General features: G+C 45.8%; 8 protein-coding genes across 8 annotated transcripts; 4 read left to right on the top strand and 4 right to left on the bottom strand.

Annotated features, from left to right (window-relative positions):
• Positions 1-746: 746 nt before the first annotated feature.
• POJ06DRAFT_201390 (SNF2 family N-terminal domain-containing protein) lies at positions 747-4893 on the top strand (the record flags this gene model as incomplete). The annotated part of the gene is made up of 7 exons (XM_056185236.1): positions 747-888; positions 946-1031; positions 1080-1365; positions 1416-1690; positions 1743-3137; positions 3192-4741; positions 4794-4893. 7 exons carry the CDS (start codon positions 747-749, stop codon positions 4891-4893), a joined length of 3834 nt encoding a protein of 1277 aa, XP_056041311.1.
• A 978-nt stretch (positions 4894-5871) lies between these two features.
• Positions 5872-6959, top strand: POJ06DRAFT_270675 (HAD-like domain-containing protein; the record flags this gene model as incomplete). Its single annotated transcript, XM_056189451.1, has 4 exons — positions 5872-5956; positions 6026-6094; positions 6146-6237; positions 6303-6959. 4 exons carry the CDS (start codon positions 5872-5874, stop codon positions 6957-6959), a joined length of 903 nt encoding a protein of 300 aa, XP_056041310.1.
• A 158-nt stretch (positions 6960-7117) lies between these two features.
• On the bottom strand, positions 7118-9603 carry POJ06DRAFT_23739 (dihydroxy-acid/6-phosphogluconate dehydratase). The gene is made up of 9 exons (XM_056185948.1): positions 9470-9603; positions 9299-9405; positions 9175-9232; positions 9000-9116; positions 8206-8948; positions 8007-8155; positions 7651-7946; positions 7385-7600; positions 7118-7322 (listed from the first exon to the last, which is right to left on the bottom strand). The coding sequence occupies exons 1-9, from the start codon at positions 9538-9540 to the stop codon at positions 7277-7279; spliced, it is 1803 nt and encodes a 600-aa protein (XP_056041309.1). The 5' UTR covers positions 9541-9603; the 3' UTR covers positions 7118-7276.
• Positions 9604-9829: 226 nt separating this feature from the next.
• POJ06DRAFT_260309 (uncharacterized protein) lies at positions 9830-11121 on the top strand. Its single transcript, XM_056188472.1, has 2 exons — positions 9830-10802; positions 10864-11121. Exons 1-2 carry the CDS (start codon positions 10151-10153, stop codon positions 11112-11114), a joined length of 903 nt encoding a protein of 300 aa, XP_056041308.1. The 5' UTR covers positions 9830-10150; the 3' UTR covers positions 11115-11121.
• On the bottom strand, positions 11122-14189 carry POJ06DRAFT_260304 (uncharacterized protein). Its single transcript, XM_056188471.1, has 9 exons — positions 13828-14189; positions 13618-13772; positions 13440-13559; positions 13165-13386; positions 12370-13119; positions 11901-12317; positions 11571-11850; positions 11377-11519; positions 11122-11328 (listed from the first exon to the last, which is right to left on the bottom strand). Exons 1-9 carry the CDS (start codon positions 14119-14121, stop codon positions 11235-11237), a joined length of 2475 nt encoding a protein of 824 aa, XP_056041307.1. The 5' UTR covers positions 14122-14189; the 3' UTR covers positions 11122-11234.
• Positions 14190-14360: 171 nt separating this feature from the next.
• POJ06DRAFT_260302 (RNA polymerase II-binding domain-containing protein) lies at positions 14361-15956 on the bottom strand. The gene is made up of 5 exons (XM_056188470.1): positions 15757-15956; positions 15631-15694; positions 15472-15572; positions 15273-15414; positions 14361-15218 (listed from the first exon to the last, which is right to left on the bottom strand). Exons 1-5 carry the CDS (start codon positions 15838-15840, stop codon positions 14524-14526), a joined length of 1086 nt encoding a protein of 361 aa, XP_056041306.1. The 5' UTR covers positions 15841-15956; the 3' UTR covers positions 14361-14523.
• A 108-nt stretch (positions 15957-16064) lies between these two features.
• POJ06DRAFT_260298 (clathrin light chain) lies at positions 16065-17074 on the top strand. Its single transcript, XM_056188469.1, has 4 exons — positions 16065-16399; positions 16464-16516; positions 16569-16721; positions 16788-17074. The coding sequence occupies exons 1-4, from the start codon at positions 16139-16141 to the stop codon at positions 16978-16980; spliced, it is 660 nt and encodes a 219-aa protein (XP_056041305.1). The 5' UTR covers positions 16065-16138; the 3' UTR covers positions 16981-17074.
• On the bottom strand, positions 17075-20175 carry POJ06DRAFT_260296 (P-loop containing nucleoside triphosphate hydrolase protein). The gene is made up of 9 exons (XM_056188468.1): positions 19469-20175; positions 19366-19414; positions 19096-19310; positions 18873-19042; positions 18566-18823; positions 18102-18504; positions 17949-18049; positions 17764-17893; positions 17075-17709 (listed from the first exon to the last, which is right to left on the bottom strand). The coding sequence occupies exons 1-9, from the start codon at positions 19884-19886 to the stop codon at positions 17198-17200; spliced, it is 2256 nt and encodes a 751-aa protein (XP_056041304.1). The 5' UTR covers positions 19887-20175; the 3' UTR covers positions 17075-17197.
• Positions 20176-20229: the final 54 nt, after the last annotated feature.

The raw sequence follows: 20229 nt of genomic DNA, 5'->3' as shown, positions 1-20229 counted from the left end.
ATAATGGAAGAAGGAGAAGGAAGTATAGGAAGGGTTGGATCGGACGAATCGCAGTCCGCGTCGGAGTTTGGCGGCAGTGGTGCTGAAATGGATGTTGACAGCCAAGAGACAGAAGAGGAGGACATCCATCGTTTACCCCGTCGGCCAGATGGCAGAAGCTCAAGCGATGACAATTCAACAAAGGTGGACGATTCTAGCAGCGATCACGATATTCAAGACGCAAACGACAACAGCGGAACGGTTAGCAAAAGTTCGCTTACGGACTCCAAGCGATCGCAACCGACGAAGGGCAGTAAACGATCTATCGAATACTTTGATCCGGAATTGTACGGACTGCGGCGAAGTGTATGTATTTCTAATGGCTAGTTGACGTTCGTTACGCAATTGCTAATTCATTCTTCTTTGGCAGGGTCGCTCTCACACTGCTCCAGAACGGTTTGTAGAAGTACGTTTATAGGTTCCCATTGCCTGCAGCATTATTCTGATTCATTGTCAAGCTCGATAACGCCGATGATAGTGATGGATTAGCGCGGAAGGGTAGGATCACCAAATCGTCCAAGGGTAGGCAATTCCGTTTTGCATTTCCTCCTGTGCATTTCTGCTAGAATCTAACTCAATATCTAGTGTCAGAAATGTCCCGGGTTCCATCTCACTCGTCGGATAGTGACGACTACGAGCAATCAATTCTCTCGCGTAAGAAGAGGCGGAAATACAGCAAGGACAGCAGTAGAGGTTTCAGTTCCGAGATGCGGTTCTCCACTCGTAACAACAAAGTGATGAACTACAACGAAGACGAGATGGACGATCTCGACCTTAGCGATGATGAGGACGTCTATGTTGTCACCAAATCCACTGGGCCGACTGCTGACGACGTCTATGATGTTGGCGGTACGATACCATGCAACTTAATGTGTGGTTTCTCGGCCATAGCTAATATCTTTCTAGAGGAACAAGCCATTGATCTTGTGTTGGACCACAGGAATATGAGCGATGAGAACGGAGGTGATCCTTACAAGGATCTAGAGTACTATGTAAGATGTGAGTCTTGTCCTGACAGCTGGGTTGCTGACAAATTGCAGATTAAATGGCAAGGTCAATCGCATTTGCACAACACCTGGGAAAGTTACGAGGATCTTACTGGTTTACGGGGCAGTAAACGACTGGATAACTATATCCGTCAAAATGTCATTTTGGATGCACAGATTCGTGCCGACTCATCGACCACTCGAGAGGACATAGAAGCGATGGATATAGAAAGAGAAAGACTTCGTGAGAATTATGAAGAGTACAACACAGTTGACCGCGTTGTTTCCTCAGAAAGGGTGAATTTGAACGGTAGCAGTCAATTACGGTATCTCGTAAAATGTAATTACTAGCCATGAAGATTTATTCGTTGATAAGCTAACAATATATAGGGAAACGACTCTACTATGATGCTTGTACCTGGGAGATTGCTGAAGACATTGCCAAGATAGCAAGACGCGCAGTTGACCAGTTTTTGTCTCGATCTAATTCCAAGTTACTTCCCTCAAACAGCGTAAATTACGGTGCGCGGAGACCGCGGTTCGAGAAGTTGACGGAACAGCCATCATACGTCAAGAATGGAGAACTAAGGGACTTTCAACTAACTGGAGTCAATTGGATGGCTTTTCTGTGGTCAAGGAATGAAAATGGCATATTGGCTGATGAAGTAAGCTAGCTGTGATCTGGTTGGGAAGAAATCTGGCTAATTGAATGTTTAGATGGGACTGGGCAAGACTATTCAAACTGTGGCGTTCTTGTCATGGCTCGTGTACGCTCGAAAGCAACATGGCCCGTTTCTTGTGGTTGTACCTCTATCCACTGTTCCATCTTGGCAGGAAACACTTGACCTTTGGGCACCAGATCTGAATTACATCGTTTACCTCGGAAATACTCAGGCGAGGAGCATGATCCGGACATATGAGTTCTACGTGGATGGCAACAGCAAAAAGCCTAAGTTCAATATCCTTCTCACCACCTATGAGTATATACTGAAGGACAGATCCGACCTGGGTAGCGTTAAATGGAGATATCTGGCCGTTGATGAAGCTCATAGATTAAAGAATTCTACATCCGCATTGTACGAGTCCCTCCAGGAGTTTAAAGTTGAAAATCGTCTTCTCATTACAGGAACGCCTTTACAGAATAACATCCGAGAATTGGCAGCGCTTATCGACTTTTTGATGCCAGGAAAGATTCACATCGACCAAGAAATTGATTTTGAAACGCCTGGTGCCAATCAGGAGAAGTATATTCGTGATCTACATGAAAGGTTGAAGCCGTTTATCTTGAGACGACTGAAAAAGGATGTTGAGAAGTCCTTACCCTCTAAATCTGAGAGGATTTTGCGCGTCGAGCTCTCTGATATGCAGACTGAGTACTATAAGAACATTATTTCGAGGAATTATAGCGCGCTGAATGCCGGAGCAACTGGCGGATCACAATTGAGCTTACTAAATATCATGATGGAACTCAAGAAAGCGAGTAATCACCCTTACTTGTTTCCTAATGCTGAAAACAATTTTTTGGAAGGTAATGAAGGAGAGTCTACGCGTGATGTTATATTTCGAGGAATGATTATGAACAGCGGCAAGATGGTATTGCTAGACAAGCTTCTCGGTCGGTTAAGGCGTGATGGTCACCGAGTCTTGATTTTCAGTCAGATGGTCCGTATGCTAGATATTTTGGGAGATTATCTAACCCATCGAGGTTTGCCGTTCCAACGGCTAGATGGCACCGTTCCAGCCCCTACAAGACGGATTGCGATTGACCACTTTAATGCTCCCGGCAGTCCAGATTTTGTCTTTTTATTGAGTACAAGGGCTGGAGGTTTAGGTATTAACTTGATGACCGCAGATACTGTGATCATTTTTGATTCCGACTGGAATCCACAGGCAGATTTGCAGGCGATGGCGCGCGCTCATAGAATTGGTCAGAAGTCACACGTCATGGTCTATAGATTTGTTTCAAAAGATACAGTTGAAGAAGAGGTCCTGGAACGAGCCCGCAGAAAAATGATTCTCGAGTATGCTATCATTTCGCTTGGCATTACTGATACCAGCGGGGCTTCTAAGCGCTCTGAGCCTACTGGCAAGGAACTCAGCGCAATTCTGAAGGTACGTGTTACTCCACCGGTGTTTGTATAGCCGCAGACTAATTTTGTCGCATAGTTTGGTGCTGGAAATATGTTCAAAGCAAACGAAAATCAGAAGAAACTTGAGAACATGAACCTGGACGATGTTCTTGAGCACGCCGAGGACCATATTACGACGCCAGACTTAGGAGAATCGCATCTTGGTGGCGAGGAATTCTTGAAGCAATTTGAAGTTACCGATTATACGGCCGACGTTAGCTGGGACGATATTATTCCTTCATCTGATCTGCAACGAATTAAAGAAGAGGAACAGAAGCGCAAGGACGAGGAGTTCCTACAGGAGCAGATCAAGTTGAATAGCCGTCGCTTAGTATCCATGAAACAGTTCACAAATAGTAACGACGAATCAGATGACAATGTTATGCAGAGGGAGAATCGCCGCAAGGAGAGGGCCCTCAAGCGAAAACAGGAAACTGATGAGGCTGGCGATCCGAATTCGCTGTCTGAACGTGATATTCGTACTATTTATAAATCGATTCTTCGTTATGGTGATCTCCGTGTGCGATGGGATAAATTTGCCGCTGATGGGTCATTTTCGAACAAAGATCCTGAGCGTATCAAGCAGACCTATGATGAGCTCGTGGCGATAAGTAAGGAAGCCGTCTCCCAAGAAGAAGCAAAGCGACTTGACCAAGTACAGCAAAATCAAGATCAAGCTCAGAAGAAGGTTCGAAAAGCTATTTTGTTCGAATACAAGGGTATCAAGAACTTAAATGCAGAATTGATTCTGCAGCGGCCACTGGATATGAAGGTACTGTATGACGCGATTCCTGAAGATGATCCATACAGCTTCAAGCTTACTGGGCATGTTAAGCCAGTCCATGGATGGAACTGCGAGTGGACTATTAATGAAGACAATATGCTTCTGGTCGGCGTACGGAAGTATGGCTATGGAGGATGGGCTAGCATTCGTGACGATCCGACCTTGCCAATGGGTAATAAGTTTTTCCTCGAGGAGCACCGTATTGAAAAGAAAGAAGAACGCGTCAAGGAGGAGAAATCGGGTCCAAAGATGCCAGGTCCAGTGCATTTAGGTAGACGAGTGGAGTATCTCGTTAATATGCTGCGCGAGGCTTCCGGTGGTGATGATCAAGAGAGTAAGGACGTTAAGCGAAGAAAAAGAAATGCAGCTGGCAGGCAGCCGAAATCTGGCTCAGCGTCTGCCTCGCCCGCACCAACGGCCGTGAAAGCCAAGTCTGAATCTTCGTCGTCATCTAAACCGACCGACTCCGTTCTGCAGGAGCGATCAGCTAGCTCTGGAGGTGTTACGAACGTTAAACTTAAAGAGCGGCATTTTAAGAAGTCGGGTTCTCCGAAAGTTATTCGTCGTCCACCTGCTGAAGACATTGCCAGTGATTACTCAAGCATGGACGAAGCGTCCTGTAAGGAAATCCTTCATCCTGTCCGTCAGAGCTTACGCCGCCTAAAGCAAGGCGGTAGTGGCCTTGATCGAAGCGACTGGGCTGTGATTCTTAAGCGGGAGTTAACTGCCGTCGGTGACTTCATACAGGGCAAAGTATCTGCAGTCCATTCGGATGAGCAAGAAAAGCTGCGCAAGCATTTATGGTAAGTGTCAATACCTAATAATATACCTTGCATATTTCTGACTGCTTGCTAGGGTCTTCGCGAGTTATTTCTGGCCGGCAAAGGTCCCTTCGAAGAAGCTATCCGACATGTATAATAAAATTAGGCAGCACGCAGAGCAAAATGGTCAGTAGGCCTAGAACTGCGTGTGGTGATTTGTACTATGTTGCATGTAATATCTTTTTGGGATCATGGAGTACTATAAATTTTTGTCATTTTAGCTATTGCATTTTCATGACGCCGGATTGTTTGCTTTGTTTTTTCGAATTCCATCATAATTTCTGCTATATTCTGACCCATTAGTTACTCTTATTTTTAACTGCTAAAGATGAGGGCTCCGTCATTACATAAGCTTGGTATATTATTCTTGCTAGTTTATTGGATGGGTACATGCGCTTTCGACCAATCCACCAATTACACCACCCTAAATACCGCCATGTCTTCATCAGTTCTGACTGAGGCTACACCGCTGTGACGGACCCAAAACTTCACTATCCTAGACAGGAACGCGATACTTGATATTATCGAGAAATCAAGCTCGTCGGGCCCGCGAAGTGGGAGCGGAGCTGTAATTGTGTTTAATTCTGGGGTGCGGCGTGCGGCTGAACCATTGGGTTGTCAAAGAACTCTGGTCTCAAGAACTTGCTTCAGGCCGGTGTTGGATGTACCCAATACCTTCTGCAAAGTGGACCGCGTCATGGACGCGTTCAAGTAATGGACGACGATCCTAGCGCTCCAACAATCCTAGCTCAAGTGACCTGCAAGCTAACCAAAATCAGATTCTTAGTACCCACGAACCCTTCGTCTACTGCCACTAACCAAATCAGATTCGAGTTGTGGGTTGAGATCGTCTTTCAACACGTGCGAGCGCGCGAAACCTTCGGGCAAGTAGCGTGCGTTGAGTCTTGTCTCCTTGCCAGTTATGCTGGCGGTGGCATCGGATCCCGGCGTTGTCAAAACGTTGGGTCTGGTGCCGTCTAATACATTGGCTTTAGATACGGTTATCGACATTGCCTCTCATTGAGGTGGTATTCTCCCACAACGTCAGTTGCATATCGAATTGTTGCAATTGATGCTTTAATTCTAATTGAAAATATTGACAAGTTAACTGAATGACTGGCCCGGTTAAGATTACTTCCAAGACTGAAGTCGAAGAGTTCCTATCCAAATACGACGACTTCCTGTTCGACTGCGATGGTGTGTTCACCCAGATGCCCCCACTCCATTGAGTCTGTTATCTCTATGAATTCCATTCACACTTTATAGGCGTCCTTTGGCAAGGTGATGTCCTTCTTCCAAAAGTCAAGGAGACTTTGGATCTTTTGAGAGCGCGAGGTAGGGTGGCGCGTACACTACGGATATAGCAGTAACTAATTTTTGAAATAGGCAAGAGACTTATATTTGTGACAAATAATTCCACAAAGTCTCGCAAGGCGTATACGAAGAAGTTTTCCAAGCTCGGCATTGACGTGACTGCTGTAAGTCAAGGGTGGTGCGGATGGCGAAACTGTGGCGATCGAACTAAAACTTATTCGTGGTATAGGAGGAAATATTTGGTTCAGCGTACTCGGCTGCTGTGTATTTGAAGAAAGTTGTCAAGTTTCCGGCAGATAAGAAGGTCTTGGTCCTCGGAGAGTCTGGTATCGAGGAAGAGCTCGCGAGCGAAGGAATTCAGTTTGTTGGTGGCACCGACCCAACTTTGCGACGCGACATTGAACCTGAAGATTATGACAAAATTGTCCCAGATCCTAGCATTGGATGTGTTCTCAGTGGATTAGATTTGCATCTCAACTATCTGAAGCTTTCAATGGCACTTATGAATCTGCAGGTGCCCGACACGTTGTTTTTGGCTACAAATATTGATTCGACTTATCCTACCCATGGCAAGCTATTTCCTGGTGCTGGCACCATGTGCGCGCCGTTGGTCCTCGCATCGAAGCGTCAGCCAATCTCGCTTGGCAAGCCGTCAAAGGCCATGATGGACTGCGTGAAGGCTAAGTTCGAGTTTGAACCTACGCGGACGTGCATGGTTGGCGACAGATTAGACACTGATATCCGGTTCGGCCAGGATGGTGATCTTGGTACTTTACTCGTTCTTACTGGAGTTAATAAGGAGAGTGACATTTTGGCAGAGGATGCGGAAATAGTGCCGATGCATTATATGACGAAGCTCGGCGATATATTTGAACTTTTAAATTAGACTTGTCGCCAGCATATTGAAGTCGTGGTATAGAGGTTTACTGTTGACTCGAGTATGCGAAGCCGTTCAGGCCTGGGTACGGCGGTATTTTTTTCTTGATTGTTAGATATAATGACTGCTGGTCTAGTCTGCACTGCGGTGAAATGTATAGAGTGATACAGAACGTTTCCAGGTAATACTGGCTGGGTTAATACATTCGATCAGATGTTTATCTTTCCAACCTTCAAGATGGCACTACCTAATCGTCCATACGTGCATTACTTTTTAGCTGTTCAAATGGCCCTAAATCTGCAATCGCTCTATCATAACTTCATCCCTTAGTTGGCATCAGTGATGCATCCCCGGCTCGCGTTAGTGACGTTCCTAGCGACCTTTGTTAGTATCGATGTCAAAATAGACTCTCATGTTCACAGAATATTACTTACTTTGCGTACTTATACAAAGTTCCTCGGTTGTATCGGAGAGGTGGCGAAACAAAATTCTTCTTTCGCTGCGCGATGACATCGTCAGGAACGAGCCAGTCTATGACGTTACGTTCAGAGTCAATGACAATCTCGTCACCATCTTCGACCAAAGCAATGGGACCACCGTCTTGGGCTTCGGGTACAATATGGCCGATCAAGAAACCGTGAGAACCGCCACTTGTAGGCATTAGTAACGGTACGATTTACCACTCAGTGCAGCCACCTACCTGAATCGACCGTCGGTTAACAGAGCGACATCCTTTCCAAGACCAGCGCCCATAAGAGCGCTAGATGGCTTCAACATCTCGGGCATTCCGGGTCCACCCTTGGGTCCTTCGTATCTGATAATGACGACAGTTTTCTCTCCCTTCTTAATCTCGCCCCGCTCAAGAGCAGTGACAAATAGATCTTCGGCATCGAACACTCGAGCTTTCCCTTTAAAGACGGTGCCCTCCTTTCCAGTGATCTTACCGACAGAGCCTCCTGGCGCCAGATTTCCCTTCAAAATTTGCAAGTGACCGGTCTAAGGAGCCATCAGCCCGAACACAAAGAGTAAAAGAGTATACGTCATAGTGAGTCTTACCTTCTTGATGGGGTTGGAGAATGGCATAAAGATCTGCTGGTCTGCTGGAAGATCAGGGAACTTGGACACATTGTCGGCCAAGGTCCTACCAGTGACGGTCATTTGCGTACCATCGATAACACCTTCCCTGATCAAAAATTTCAAGACAGCTACATCATAGTTAGTATTAGATTTCAAGAAAGAAAGGTAGGGAACTTACATGGTGTGCCACCAAGATCGAGCAGATCAGCCATTACGTACTTTCCGCTAGGCTTGAAATCAGCAAGCATTGGAGTTCTGTCGCTGACAGCCTGGAAATCATCCAGAGTAAGCTCAACACCAACAGAGTGCGCGACAGCAATCAAATGAAGAACAGCATTGGTAGAACCGCCAGTGATCGTAACGTAGATCATAGCATTCTCGAATGCCTGGCGGGTCATGATATCCTTCGGTCGAAGATCGAGACGGAGCAAGTTCTTTATTGCCTCTCCGATGTCAATGCATTCTTGGCGCTTCTCGGGGCTTTCAGCAGGGAAAGAGGAAGACCCTGGAAGAGTCATACCTAGGGTCTCTGCAGCGGAAGCCATGGTGTTAGCGGTATACATGCCACCGCAAGCCCCGGCACCAGGGCAAGCATGTCGAACAATATCTGCACGCGTCGGCTCATCTATGGCCTTGGTAATGTACTGCCCATAGGCCTGGAAAGCGGAAATGACATCGATATCAGTGTCAGGCATGCAGCTAGCTCTTCCAGCCTTGATCGTACCACCGTACAGCATGATTGACGGTCTGTTGACTCGACCCATGGCCATAAGAACACCAGGCATATTCTTGTCGCAACCAGGAATGGAAATGTTTGCGTCATAGTGCTGAGCAAACATGACAGTTTCGATGGAGTCGGCAATAAGGTCGCGCGACTGTAGAGAGTATCTCATGCCGGATGTGCCCATAGAAATACCGTCACTGATCGTGTAAGGACGGAGCTAATCAACTTATACTGACTCCTACACTCACCTAACACCGATGGTATTGAACTGCAGACCCTTTAGACCAGCCTTATCTACGCCTTCTTTCACGAGGAAGTTAAAGTCCAACAGGTGCATATTACACGGGTTTCCAGAATACCAAACGCTTTTATGATTTCAATCAGTCTCTGGAATTCCTCCGCATACAATGGTCTTTGCAGTACCTTGAAATTCCAACCTGGGCTTTCGAGAAGTCCTCGTCAGTGAATCCGGTGGCATACACTATTGTACACAAGCGGTTAGAATCTCTCTTTGTTCCGTGCGTGTGACTAAGTGCTAACTACATACGCATCGCTTGCGATGCACCCTGCGACTTGGGCTGAGTGATTTCTGCGCTATACTTATTTATCACATCTCTTTCAGATTGTCGGAGAGAGCTCGAGCTCAGTGATCGGCTACATTGTAGCAAGTTTCAGATCAGCTTTGTCTGTTCCATTCTCCTGACTGTGTCCCAAATACCTGCACCGAGTAATAGATCGCAACAAGCGCCGTATATCTGAATTATTTATTCTTTCACGTAAAATCGCCATTTTCGAAGCACACGAGTATATCAAAGACTGTCACTGCGATATTCTGCTAATGTGGAGTTTACCGTATGCAACTAATTGAAATTTTTCGGCAGTTACTGACTGACATTCCCCATGACTCACTTGAGCCGGGTAAGCCGATATCGGTGGATAGCGCCACGCCTGCGGCCATTCGCCGTCGAACATCCGGGGCTGTCAGGGGCAGCCAAATTGGCCCAGGAGCCCTAACCTCAATATAGCTGCGTCGCATAACAGTGCGCCAATAAATTGTGAATGTTTGGGAAATCGGAAACCTATTGCTTCGCAACCTCAGACGGGGATTCTGTGGTCGATCAAAATTCATCTAACTACGGACTTCCATTACTTGTGGCTTCTGATCTAATTAGCAAGCCGTGTTGGAAAGGTGCGCGAAAGATGGCTCGCCATTCAAAACGAAAGTGAGTTATAAGTATTATTCTCTATTTATTTGGCGGTCTAACTAGATTCCGAGTGCAGTACAGCTTCACCGTTCTTTACGTCATACGAGCGTTCACTCTTGTCGCATTATGGCCGCCAGAAACGGCGATTAACAAGCGAGTCATTCCGGCAGTTCGACGCATGCCATTTATGTCTCATGGCTGCACGAGACCCTGTAGCATGTCCTGACAAGGGCCATATATTTTGCAGAGAGTGTATTGTGGAGAATTTGATTGCTCAGAGAAATGAGATCAAGCAAATGAACCTGGAAATTGCACAGAAGCACGAGCAGCAATTGAAGCTGCAAATTGAGGAGGAGGAGAAAGCTCGAGAACGTGAAATAAAAGAATTCGAATTGTTACAATCTGGTATAGGCGGAAGGGGCAAGGGCACAGTGACTGAATTGGTAAGCGTGACAGATTCAAGTAGCACCCCGGAATCAGTAAATGGGAAACGAAAGCTGGAGGTGGATCCTGAAGAGTTGGATCGGATATCCAAAGAGTCAAAGGATAAGATAAAAAGGATCTCACGAGAAGAAGAGAAGGAGTCGTCAAAACCCAAGCTACCGGCATTCTGGGTACCGTCTCTTACGCCGTCAGTGGACAAGAAGGCGCCAGAAGCTCCAAAGCTCAATCCTCTCTGTCCTGTGTCCGATCCAGACGATCCTCACCCATTGTCGCTGAAAAGTGTACTTGCGGTGGACTTCGATGGCAGATCAGGCTCGTCTTCGAGCTCCAAGAATTCAATAAGCGGCGGTCGAGTATGTCCGTCATGTGAAAAGGCGTTTGGCACGATATTGGACGCCTATCGTATGTACCGACTTGGCAGTTTATTTATCAGGCTATGTTGACTAACAGATAACGAGGGTAGTAACAAAACCATGTGGCCATGTTATTTGCAAGACGTGCTACGAGAAGGTGATGAAGCCAAAATATTCCGGAGAAAAGCTTACATGCTATGTCTGCCAGGAAGATCTGTCAGAGCAGCCAGCTAGATCTAAGAAGAGCAGGAAGGGCGCTGAATCATCGCGGGGTGTTATTTTTTTGGCTCGTGAAGGAACCGGGTTTGCCGGAGGAGGTAACGCAGTTGTAGAAAAGGCCGGCGTACCATTCCAAGCTTAAATTAACTTGGTGTGGTGCGTCCAAGCTGTTCAAAATATGAATTTCGCCATGCCAAACACATTTTCCATCCTAATCGTACACGCAACAATAGCAAAACTCCAGACTATTACGCGGTTTGCGTCAGTTCTCGTCAAGACGAAGTCTCGCAAATTCTGTATCCACCCGCGTAATAATGCTTTCCAGTGAAGCTTTTGTTTTATTAACGATTCGCGCCCTCATGATAGTTAGCATTATCCGTTAAATTGGATTCTGTGAAACTTACTCGTTCTCTAATAATTCTGTCAAATAATCGACCTTCTCTCTGTGCAGTCCAGTGACCAAGATCTTACGCTTCGCGCCAAGGCCTGTCTCGTGGTCCCTCACACTGTCCATAACGGAGATAAGCTTCTGGGACTGGGTTGTTGCCTATGGACGATTGATAAGTATACTTCGTGGCGACATGTGCAAAAAACTTACGTTTCTACACCTATAGACAAGTGCTCGGGGATCTTCCAGTGTGGTGCGTACGCGATGAAGCTCCTGTATCCATTTCCTCTCGGATTCGCTGATTGGCAATGCTTGAGACTCAATCAAGTTGCGGTATAGCTTATCTGCACGTTCATTGAGCTCCTTTTGTCGTGCAATTACTCTTTGTACATTTGACGATATTTCTTCATGTTGGGAAGACACTAGCCTGCTTTGAATCTCAGCCAATTTGCCAAGCTGTCGGTGCACTTCTGCTCGTTGTTCCACAAGCCTACAGCTATCAGTCGCAATGTCCAACAGCAACAAGGAATATTTAACTACCTTCTCTGAATTGTTTGTCCTGCTAGATAGACTTCCTTAAGTTCGGGCTCTAGTAACTCGACCGTATCACCCAAGAATTGCAGGGTGTCTTCTGACACTTTAAGACGTTCAGTGAGCGAAAAATTCAGGAGCGCTTTCTTCCGTGATAGCTTCGATTCGATTGTACTTCCACGGCGAAGCCTCTCAATATCAACCGACAGAGGATTCATTAGAGGCTCGTATGTAGCACCGATAGATAGTTTTTCCGTTGACGATACAATGGAAAGAGAGGAGTTCTCATCTGACTTAGAGGAAATGATTGTGTCCTCTTGCGTGTCATGCTCGTATACGTAAATTCCGGATGATGTCATAGCGATCAATATATCTCCTGAGAATATGTCTTGCAAAATTCCTGTTCCGAGTATTCTATTTTCACTCCTGATGAATGTCAGCTAATGCATATCATATTGAATATTTCCAATGAGCGTACATAAGACTCGATTTATATAATGAATTAATATGGGTTCTCGGCGGATTTGCCAGTAATTGCCGTAATGACAAGTCCTTTCCATCGGAGAGTGCGTCAACTAACCGCCTCTTCCATTTGCTGAAATCCAGTTGGACAAGCCTGTGAGCATAGACAACGAGCAAATAGCTCTTGCGCGCAGTACCGCTGACAAACCATAGGGGAAATTGATTGTCTTCATTGTCTCTGGTGAAGTCGTAATCCAGAGCAATGCTTTCAAATAGCAGCAGGGAAAGCTCATCCACTTCAGCGTCCTCGTCATCTTGACCAACGAGTGCAGCATATAATGACGATATCCACAATGCACCAATTGGACTTTCTTGAATATTTATATTAACACGTCCTGCAGTAGAAACTGTAACCAAAAGTGCTATATCATCTACCTCCAAACTAATGATGTCGCATGCTCTGCCTGCCTTGTATAGTAACTTAGGATACGGTCGGATTGAAACAGGGCCCTGCAGTCGCACTCTAAATTTATCCGTATCGGGACGATCAAATACGCCGAGATCAATTACTTCACCAAGTTCATTCATCCGAGGTGCCATACCTACAGACTTTGATATGTCGTTAGATTGCACTGCAACATCGGCTATCCAGTTGAGTTGCTGCCGCCTTCTGAATCGCTCAATTTTTGTGATGTCGGAATCGACATCGCGATCCTCCGATAACGCCCATTCCAGCATTATCTGTATCGATTGCCGTTCCATGGCACTAAATTTATTAGAAATGCAAATCAAGTTTTTTAAATTCACGCACCATTGTCGAGGGATAAATGGGCATAATACGCATATGTCTCCATCTTCCATCAAAACATACAACGCCATTTCCCCTAATCCTTGGTCCTTGACTCCGAAACACATAGAAACTGGTTCCATTCCAACAGAATCTGATAGGCCGAATGAGAAGTCCTGAGCTAAATTATGTGAGAAATCGAAAACTTGCTCTGGCTCTTCGTAGTTGTAGACAAAATCAAACATCCTTCAAGTGCGTCAGGCAAAGTCATATAACATAGCTAAGAGCATCCCACTAACCTGACTACCCTATCTGATGAGAGAACGACTAAACATGAATCATCCTTTGCCAAAGGATGCCATAGTGTCTTCAAAATGGACACATCTGCATCCACTGTTTCCGTTCCAAGACTGCGGTGGCTTCGTTCCATTGTTAGCGGGTCGAGTGCAACGCGACAAATACGAAACTAGAACACACCGGACATGAATCTTTGTCTCCGATCTCTTTGAAAATCCCGGCAATGGTAGTGCACAGACAATAACCTTGCGATCTCCAACAATTGCGAGATATGTTCCAGAATTGTTTATCTGCAGCCTCCTTACGCTAAAATCAAGACCAGTAATATTCAATGTCTATTAGTAACTCAATGTTAGGATCGAACGACGGCTATAATTTCAATTACCTCACCTTGTAATAACGCAACTGATTTCCAGCTTCCTGGACTTTCCCACAATCAGCGCATCGTATCTGTCCCTCTGCTGCCAGAAATATTTCCGTTCCCCTAACTGCAATTACGTCGCGAATGTTTGAATCAGTCTCGCCATATCCCGCAACCTTAAGGTGTTTCTTTTGATCGATTAATGAGACAATTGATGAGAACTTGAGAGACTCATCCGACAAAACTTGCGTTGAACTGATCTCGGAAAATATCGGGTGATCTGATATAACATTTTGCAATTTGGAGCTCTTTGTAAAAAGCATTTCTAATTTCTGCTTTCAGTCCCGAGATCAGCCATAAGGCACGAAAGCTGGAAGTTATTGGGTCGCCCTGAGCGTTGCGGAGTTCGACAGAGCACAAAGAAAGTCGAGATTAGATCATCGTTGGTCACGTGACCATACCCATCTGGGCTTCACAAATATAGGTGCACGAGGGAATTATTGTGTGTCTAACAAGTTACTTGTTATACGTTAATGATAAGACGGAAGTTCAAAGAAGAGATGTCGAGTTGAACTATTATTCATATAATTATTTACAGATGTTATCAAAGTTCAGCAATCTAATCACAATTATTAGCTATCCCTGACACGATCCTACCCTTATCCAATTAACACCAAAATGCCTTTCAAAATTTTGCGCCGCAGAATTGCATGCTAGTATACATATTACTCCAAATTTTGTACGCTTGACGTTGTGGTACCGTCCTTTTCACCCAAAGAAGATAAAAAGTTTACCAACGCAGGGTCTAAGCCTTCAATACCACTCAGTGCTTGCGCCTGGTCCTTTGACGGCCCTGTGTCGGAAAGCGGCTGATATACCGGGTCAGGAACGACAATCTCGTCCTCTTCGTTGACCGGCTTATTTGAATTGGCCGAATCCGCAGAATCGTTGTTAGGATCGTCATTTGACGGTTCAGATGCGTTTCCCAGAATCATATCACTAACATCTTTCTGAAGATCCAGGGTTTTCTGTTTCTTCTCCTCAAGTACATCGCGCTGTCGCGTCTCGCTCTCCAAAGCCGCCTTGTTAACGGAGAGCAATGACTCCAGTTGCCGAATAAGTTCCTGCCTGGTCTTGAGCATTTCGTCTGAAGCCTTCAGCGCTGAGTTGACAGACACTAAGACTTTCTCTATTTGCGATGCATATTCCATAGGAGCTGGTAGCGCATCAGCTTCCGTAACGGCTGCGTAGTATTTATTCGCGCCAGAGACTGCCTCGCCCAGAGTATTTGCTTTAGAGGTGACATCGCTATGCGCTGTAGCCAATTTGGCCAAATCTAAAGGTAAACCAAGCCCGAATGACATCCCCTGGCCAATCCGCCTTCCTCCACCCATCTGTTTAGGCTTCTTTTTATCCGAATCTGTGGCTCGCATGTCAGTGTATTGCTCGTCCAAGATGTGTGGTTGCGACTTACCATCCAGTCTGCTTTCGATTTCCTTCAATACCTCATCCGAAAACACAGTCCTCTGTCTCCACACATCAACCACTCGACGTATTCTTTCCTGTAAATCTGCGTTACATTGACGATACGCACTTTCCAGAGCTTCGGCGATCGCCTATAATTACCTGTTAGTCACAACGCATAACGCATCTTGTAGTGGTTTGCAACATACAGGCGAGAACGCTTTCAAAAATTCTTCTCTCTTTCTGGCGCGAGATTGCTGCACAACTTCATTCGCTAAATATATGAGACCAAGCTTCCTATGAATTGGCGCTAAAAATCCGATATTACATTAGATCGCCATCATCTTGATATAGTCACAAAAACTAACCGTCATGCAGAGCCTTGGCCCAGGTCTTTACGGTTTGATCTGCGTATCTGCGATGAAACAGCACCTTCATTATAAGTCAGATACAATTACAATGGCACACATAATTGAATAATCGGGGAACCTTACCCATTGGGCTATGTTGACAATTGCCTCCTGCGTCTCGTTGACGCTGGAGAGCTTACTGATGACTACGTCCTCTGAATACGACATTCTCCTATACTTCGTAATTCCTTCAATATTAAAGCCCAATAACTAGTGAGTCGTCAGTCGTTGTCTATGCCTTTATTTGATTTTAAGTTGGCAGTCGCCGTGTGAAAGTTAAGGAGTTATTGGAGAGAATGCATGATCCGACGAAGAGTTGACCTAGCCACGACCAGCCACACGCTTACTTTACTGCGCCACACGCTGTCCGCGTTCCCAGACATTCATTGCGATGATGCGTCAATTGTAAGATTGATAGTACAAGAACTATCCAACCTTTTCACACACCAATCCACAGAAAGACACAATGTCATACTTCCCATCGCTCGAGGAAATTGACCAGGGTCAGACTGAGGCACGAGAGGTTTCGGGGGATGCCATTGACTTCGGCGTGCCAGATAACGAGGAAGACTTCATCGCGCGTGAGAGGGCAGTTTTAGGAGCCTCGGACGCTACCGCACTTGCGGGTGAACCTGACCTGCTAAATGGCGACGCTGATCATACGTCCACTGGCATTCCTGCCAATCAATTAGATATCTCGTTTATACCGAGTGGGCAGAGTTTCGATGTATGTGAAGAAGTTTATTATTGATCTGGTCTAGGTGGCGATAATGACTTAACGTGTTCCCTAGACCCCTACTATCCCCGAAATCGCACAAGAGGAAGTCGAGCCTGATGTTGTCAAGTATGATCTGGGCCAGCACTATAGTTGAGAATTCTGATTAACATTGCAATAGAGAATGGAGAGAACGCAGAGAATTGGCGATCCAGCGACGTGATGAACAGAGTGAGGCTAAGAAACATGAGACTCGAGAGACGGCGAAGCAGGCTATAGATGATTTCTACGAAAACTATAATGACAAGAAGGACAAATCAATCGCTCAAACTAGGTAAGTTGCTGCTAATGAGTGATATAATTTCCAGTTCTTTTATTTTAATATGTTTCACTATTGTAGAGATGAGGAGAAGGAATTTATCGAGTCCCGGGAAAGCACTGTCGCCGGGGGAACATCGTGGGAGCGGATTGTCAAGCTTGTGGATCTATCTGAAAAGCACGCACGGACGTCAACTGTTGATAAGTCCCGATTTAGGGAACTCTTACTTTCGCTCAAGGACGACCCCAATGCACCTGGCGCCAAGGGCTACTAGTTCTGTCAGGTTAGGATGTAAGTATATGGGAAAGAAACAGTTACATGTGTATTTAGAACGTCGCTATTTGAAACTGTACGGTTTCTTGGTAGATCAATTACACTTCGTTAAATTACAATTTTCTGAATCCAAAAAGTAATCCAGCCTGTAGGGTCGGATTGGACCTATTCTATATGCCTTAATATGTACATTATCATGACGAAATCCCATAAGTTGCTTATAGGCTGAATGGTTTCTCCTCTCGCTCATTAACCTTGTCTCCCTCCTGAGCTTCATCCTCCAACTCTTCTAACAACTGTTCTTGCAGTAAGTCTTCGTCTTGTTTAACAATCTTCGGATCTTCTCGACCAGGTTCGGAGTTCATGACATCATAATGGCTATCCAAAAGAAGTCTTGAAAAGAACGTATTAGGGTTCGCACTAAGCTCTTTAAACGTTCCCTGCTCAGCAACTTGACCGGAGCCATTAAGGCAGATAATGTAGTCACTTTTCATGATCGTCGAGAGTCTGTGTGCGATAGAAATAGTGGTTGTATTACTCTTCATCAGTCTGACGAGAGCCTCATTGACAGCAGACTCTGACTCGGCGTCTAGCGCCGAAGTGGCTTCATCCAAGATAAGAATCGCGGGATCTCGGATTAGCGCACGGGCAATAGCGATACGCTGCTTCTGTCCTCCACTAAGCTGTGTACCTCTTGAGCCAACCTGGGTATCAAGTCCATCTGGAAAATCTATGCCAATAATGTCACTACAAGTGCTTGGGCAATCCGTTTAAGAATGCTCACCTTGTATGAAGTCGCAGTTAGCTTTGCGAGCAGCAGCGACGATCTCCGCTCGTGATGCATGTAGTTTTCCGTACGCAATATTGTCCGCAATAGTGCCCGAGAACAGCACTGGCTCCTGAGAGACGGTACCCTAGTTGTTAACCCAGTTAGAATGACAACATGCCTAAACGATGCTTATCACTTACAATTGTCCTCCGGAGTGATTTCAAATTAAATGTCCTTATATCTTCCCCATTGATTGTGATCTGTCCCTTTACTGGGTCATAAAACCGGAGAAGCAATTGACCTAGTAGATGTTAAAATCGTGACGAGCACATGCAACGAATGTGATCACTTACTGACAGTGCTCTTGCCACCTCCGGATGGTCCGACAATACAAACATTCTTGCCTGGTTGAATAGTAAACGACAACCCATCGAAAATGTTAACCGCCGGTCGAGTAGGATAAGCGAACGTGATATTTTTGTACTCAATAATTCCTCGACCATTATCCGGAACTGGTATGCCAACAGTGGTCTTAATTTTAGGCTTGCGATCCTCGAGTTCGAAGAGTCTACTCGCAGCTCCAACTCCTTTCATCAACTCAGCATAGAATGAAGAAAGACCGAACATAGAACCTCCAGTGTAGGCAGCGTACATCATGAATGAGGAAAGGGCGCCGATTGATATCGCACCGGAGGTAACCATCTGGGAACCGGTCCCCAGAATTAGTAGAATTGTTAAATTCCCTGAGAACCGAGTCTGTACCAATTGTTTGTTAGTGTTTACAATTATCAGCGCCCCAATCTAATCGGCCACCTACCAAACTGAAAAACGTCGCACTATAAAATGCTTCTCGCCTTCCTAAATTGAAAATGTCCCTTATTCGTTCATTGTATCTGTGGACCTCTTGTATTTCGCCGGAAAACGATTGCGCAGTCCTCACGTTACTTAGACGCTCCTCAGCAACCTTAGTAGCGGATCCTAGTGCTTGTTGTGTCTCCCGAGCAACGTTTCGGATACGTCGGCCGTAAATGAATGCAAACACAGCGACTGGTGGGACAATAACCATCATAACCGCCTATTGGTTGTCAGAACAGGTATTATTACGAGAAGCGTCGCATACCTACCGTAAGCTTAATACTGACATAGGCCATCATGGTCAATCCCGCAACTCCGGAAACAACGGCTCTCAAACCATCGGATACATTCTGAGTCAAAGACTTCGCGACGATATTCGCGTCACTGGATAAGCGAGAAATCAAGTCTCCGACGCGGTTCGCGTCGAAAAATTCAGCATCTGTGAACAGCTTAGATTACATTCTCGGACATTACAGTAAAAGCGACGGATACCTTGAGTGACTGTTTGCTTATATAACTGGGAACGCAGTCTAGACACAAGTCGTTCTCCGACTATTCGCAATATCGCAACTCGGCCGAAATTTGCTGTGCATCCAAGGACGAAAACGACGCCTAAAACTCCATAGAACTGCGGGAGCGTCATTCCAAAAATTGTATTGTCCAGTGCGCTATTTGTTGCAATGTCGAGAATCTTTCCAATAGAGAAACTGAAGACCTCTGAGTGAATAACAGCAATAAATGATAATCGTATGGCAGACTTACGGAACGGCTAATGTAACACCAGACGACAGGCACAATAGAACAAACGCACCTAAATTCCAATGGCATTAGAACATTTTAACATGACACACGCATCGAATCTCACCCGTCAATGGCCATGCTTCCTTTTTGGCCAGCTTGAATAGCCTTATAATATCATTGAAAGCGGCAGTCTTCGGAGGGGTACTCCTGGTTGACAATCGGGCCGATAAATCCACCTTTGCAGCCTTCGCAGCCTTCTCAGACAACGTAAATCCTTCTTCATTCGCTTCCTTATGCTTCTCTGTGTTGTTGTGGTCTGAATTGTCCTTCTTAGTATCGTTCTTTAATACGGGCGGCAATGAATGAAAGGCACGGTGATGATGACCAGCAAGAAGGCGCATTGTTGGAGCGCGAAAATCGCCACATGGAAATCCCCGATGCGCCAGAAATGTCTCATATGGAGACTGCCTTATTGCCGAGGGTTGACAAGCCGCTATCGCTCTCGCCAAAGCGCACGACATGCGCGGGAATAACACGCGCATCTCCTCGCACTAGTATCCAAGAGTAGCCCCTCGGGAGAGATCGCTCTATAGCAGATGTATATGCCAGAATGGCGGCAAATCGGGCCTTCGTGCCGTGTAAGTTGCACTTTCTGGGAACTTGTTGCTTGTGTGCAATTGTCCTGTAGGAATAGGCCGATATCGAGGCCGTCGGGGTCAATTTTTCGCCTCGACATCGACATCAGCGTCGTGAAGCGAGAGTGTGGCTGCGCCGTGGCGTAGCAAGTTGTGGCTGTGTCGCATCTGCGGATTGCACTACGTACACCAAAGGTACATTGCTATTTATTGCACAGTTGCAGCTGAGCTTGACCACTAGGCAGACGCG

This window comes from Lipomyces tetrasporus (genome assembly GCF_029532465.1).
Source record: "Lipomyces tetrasporus strain NRRL Y-64009 chromosome Unknown POJ06scaffold_10, whole genome shotgun sequence".
Classification (NCBI taxonomy): Eukaryota; Fungi; Ascomycota; class Lipomycetes; order Lipomycetales; family Lipomycetaceae; genus Lipomyces; species Lipomyces tetrasporus.
The sequence above is the reverse complement of the archived record's forward strand: the minus strand, read 5'-3'. Positions and strand labels throughout refer to the sequence as shown.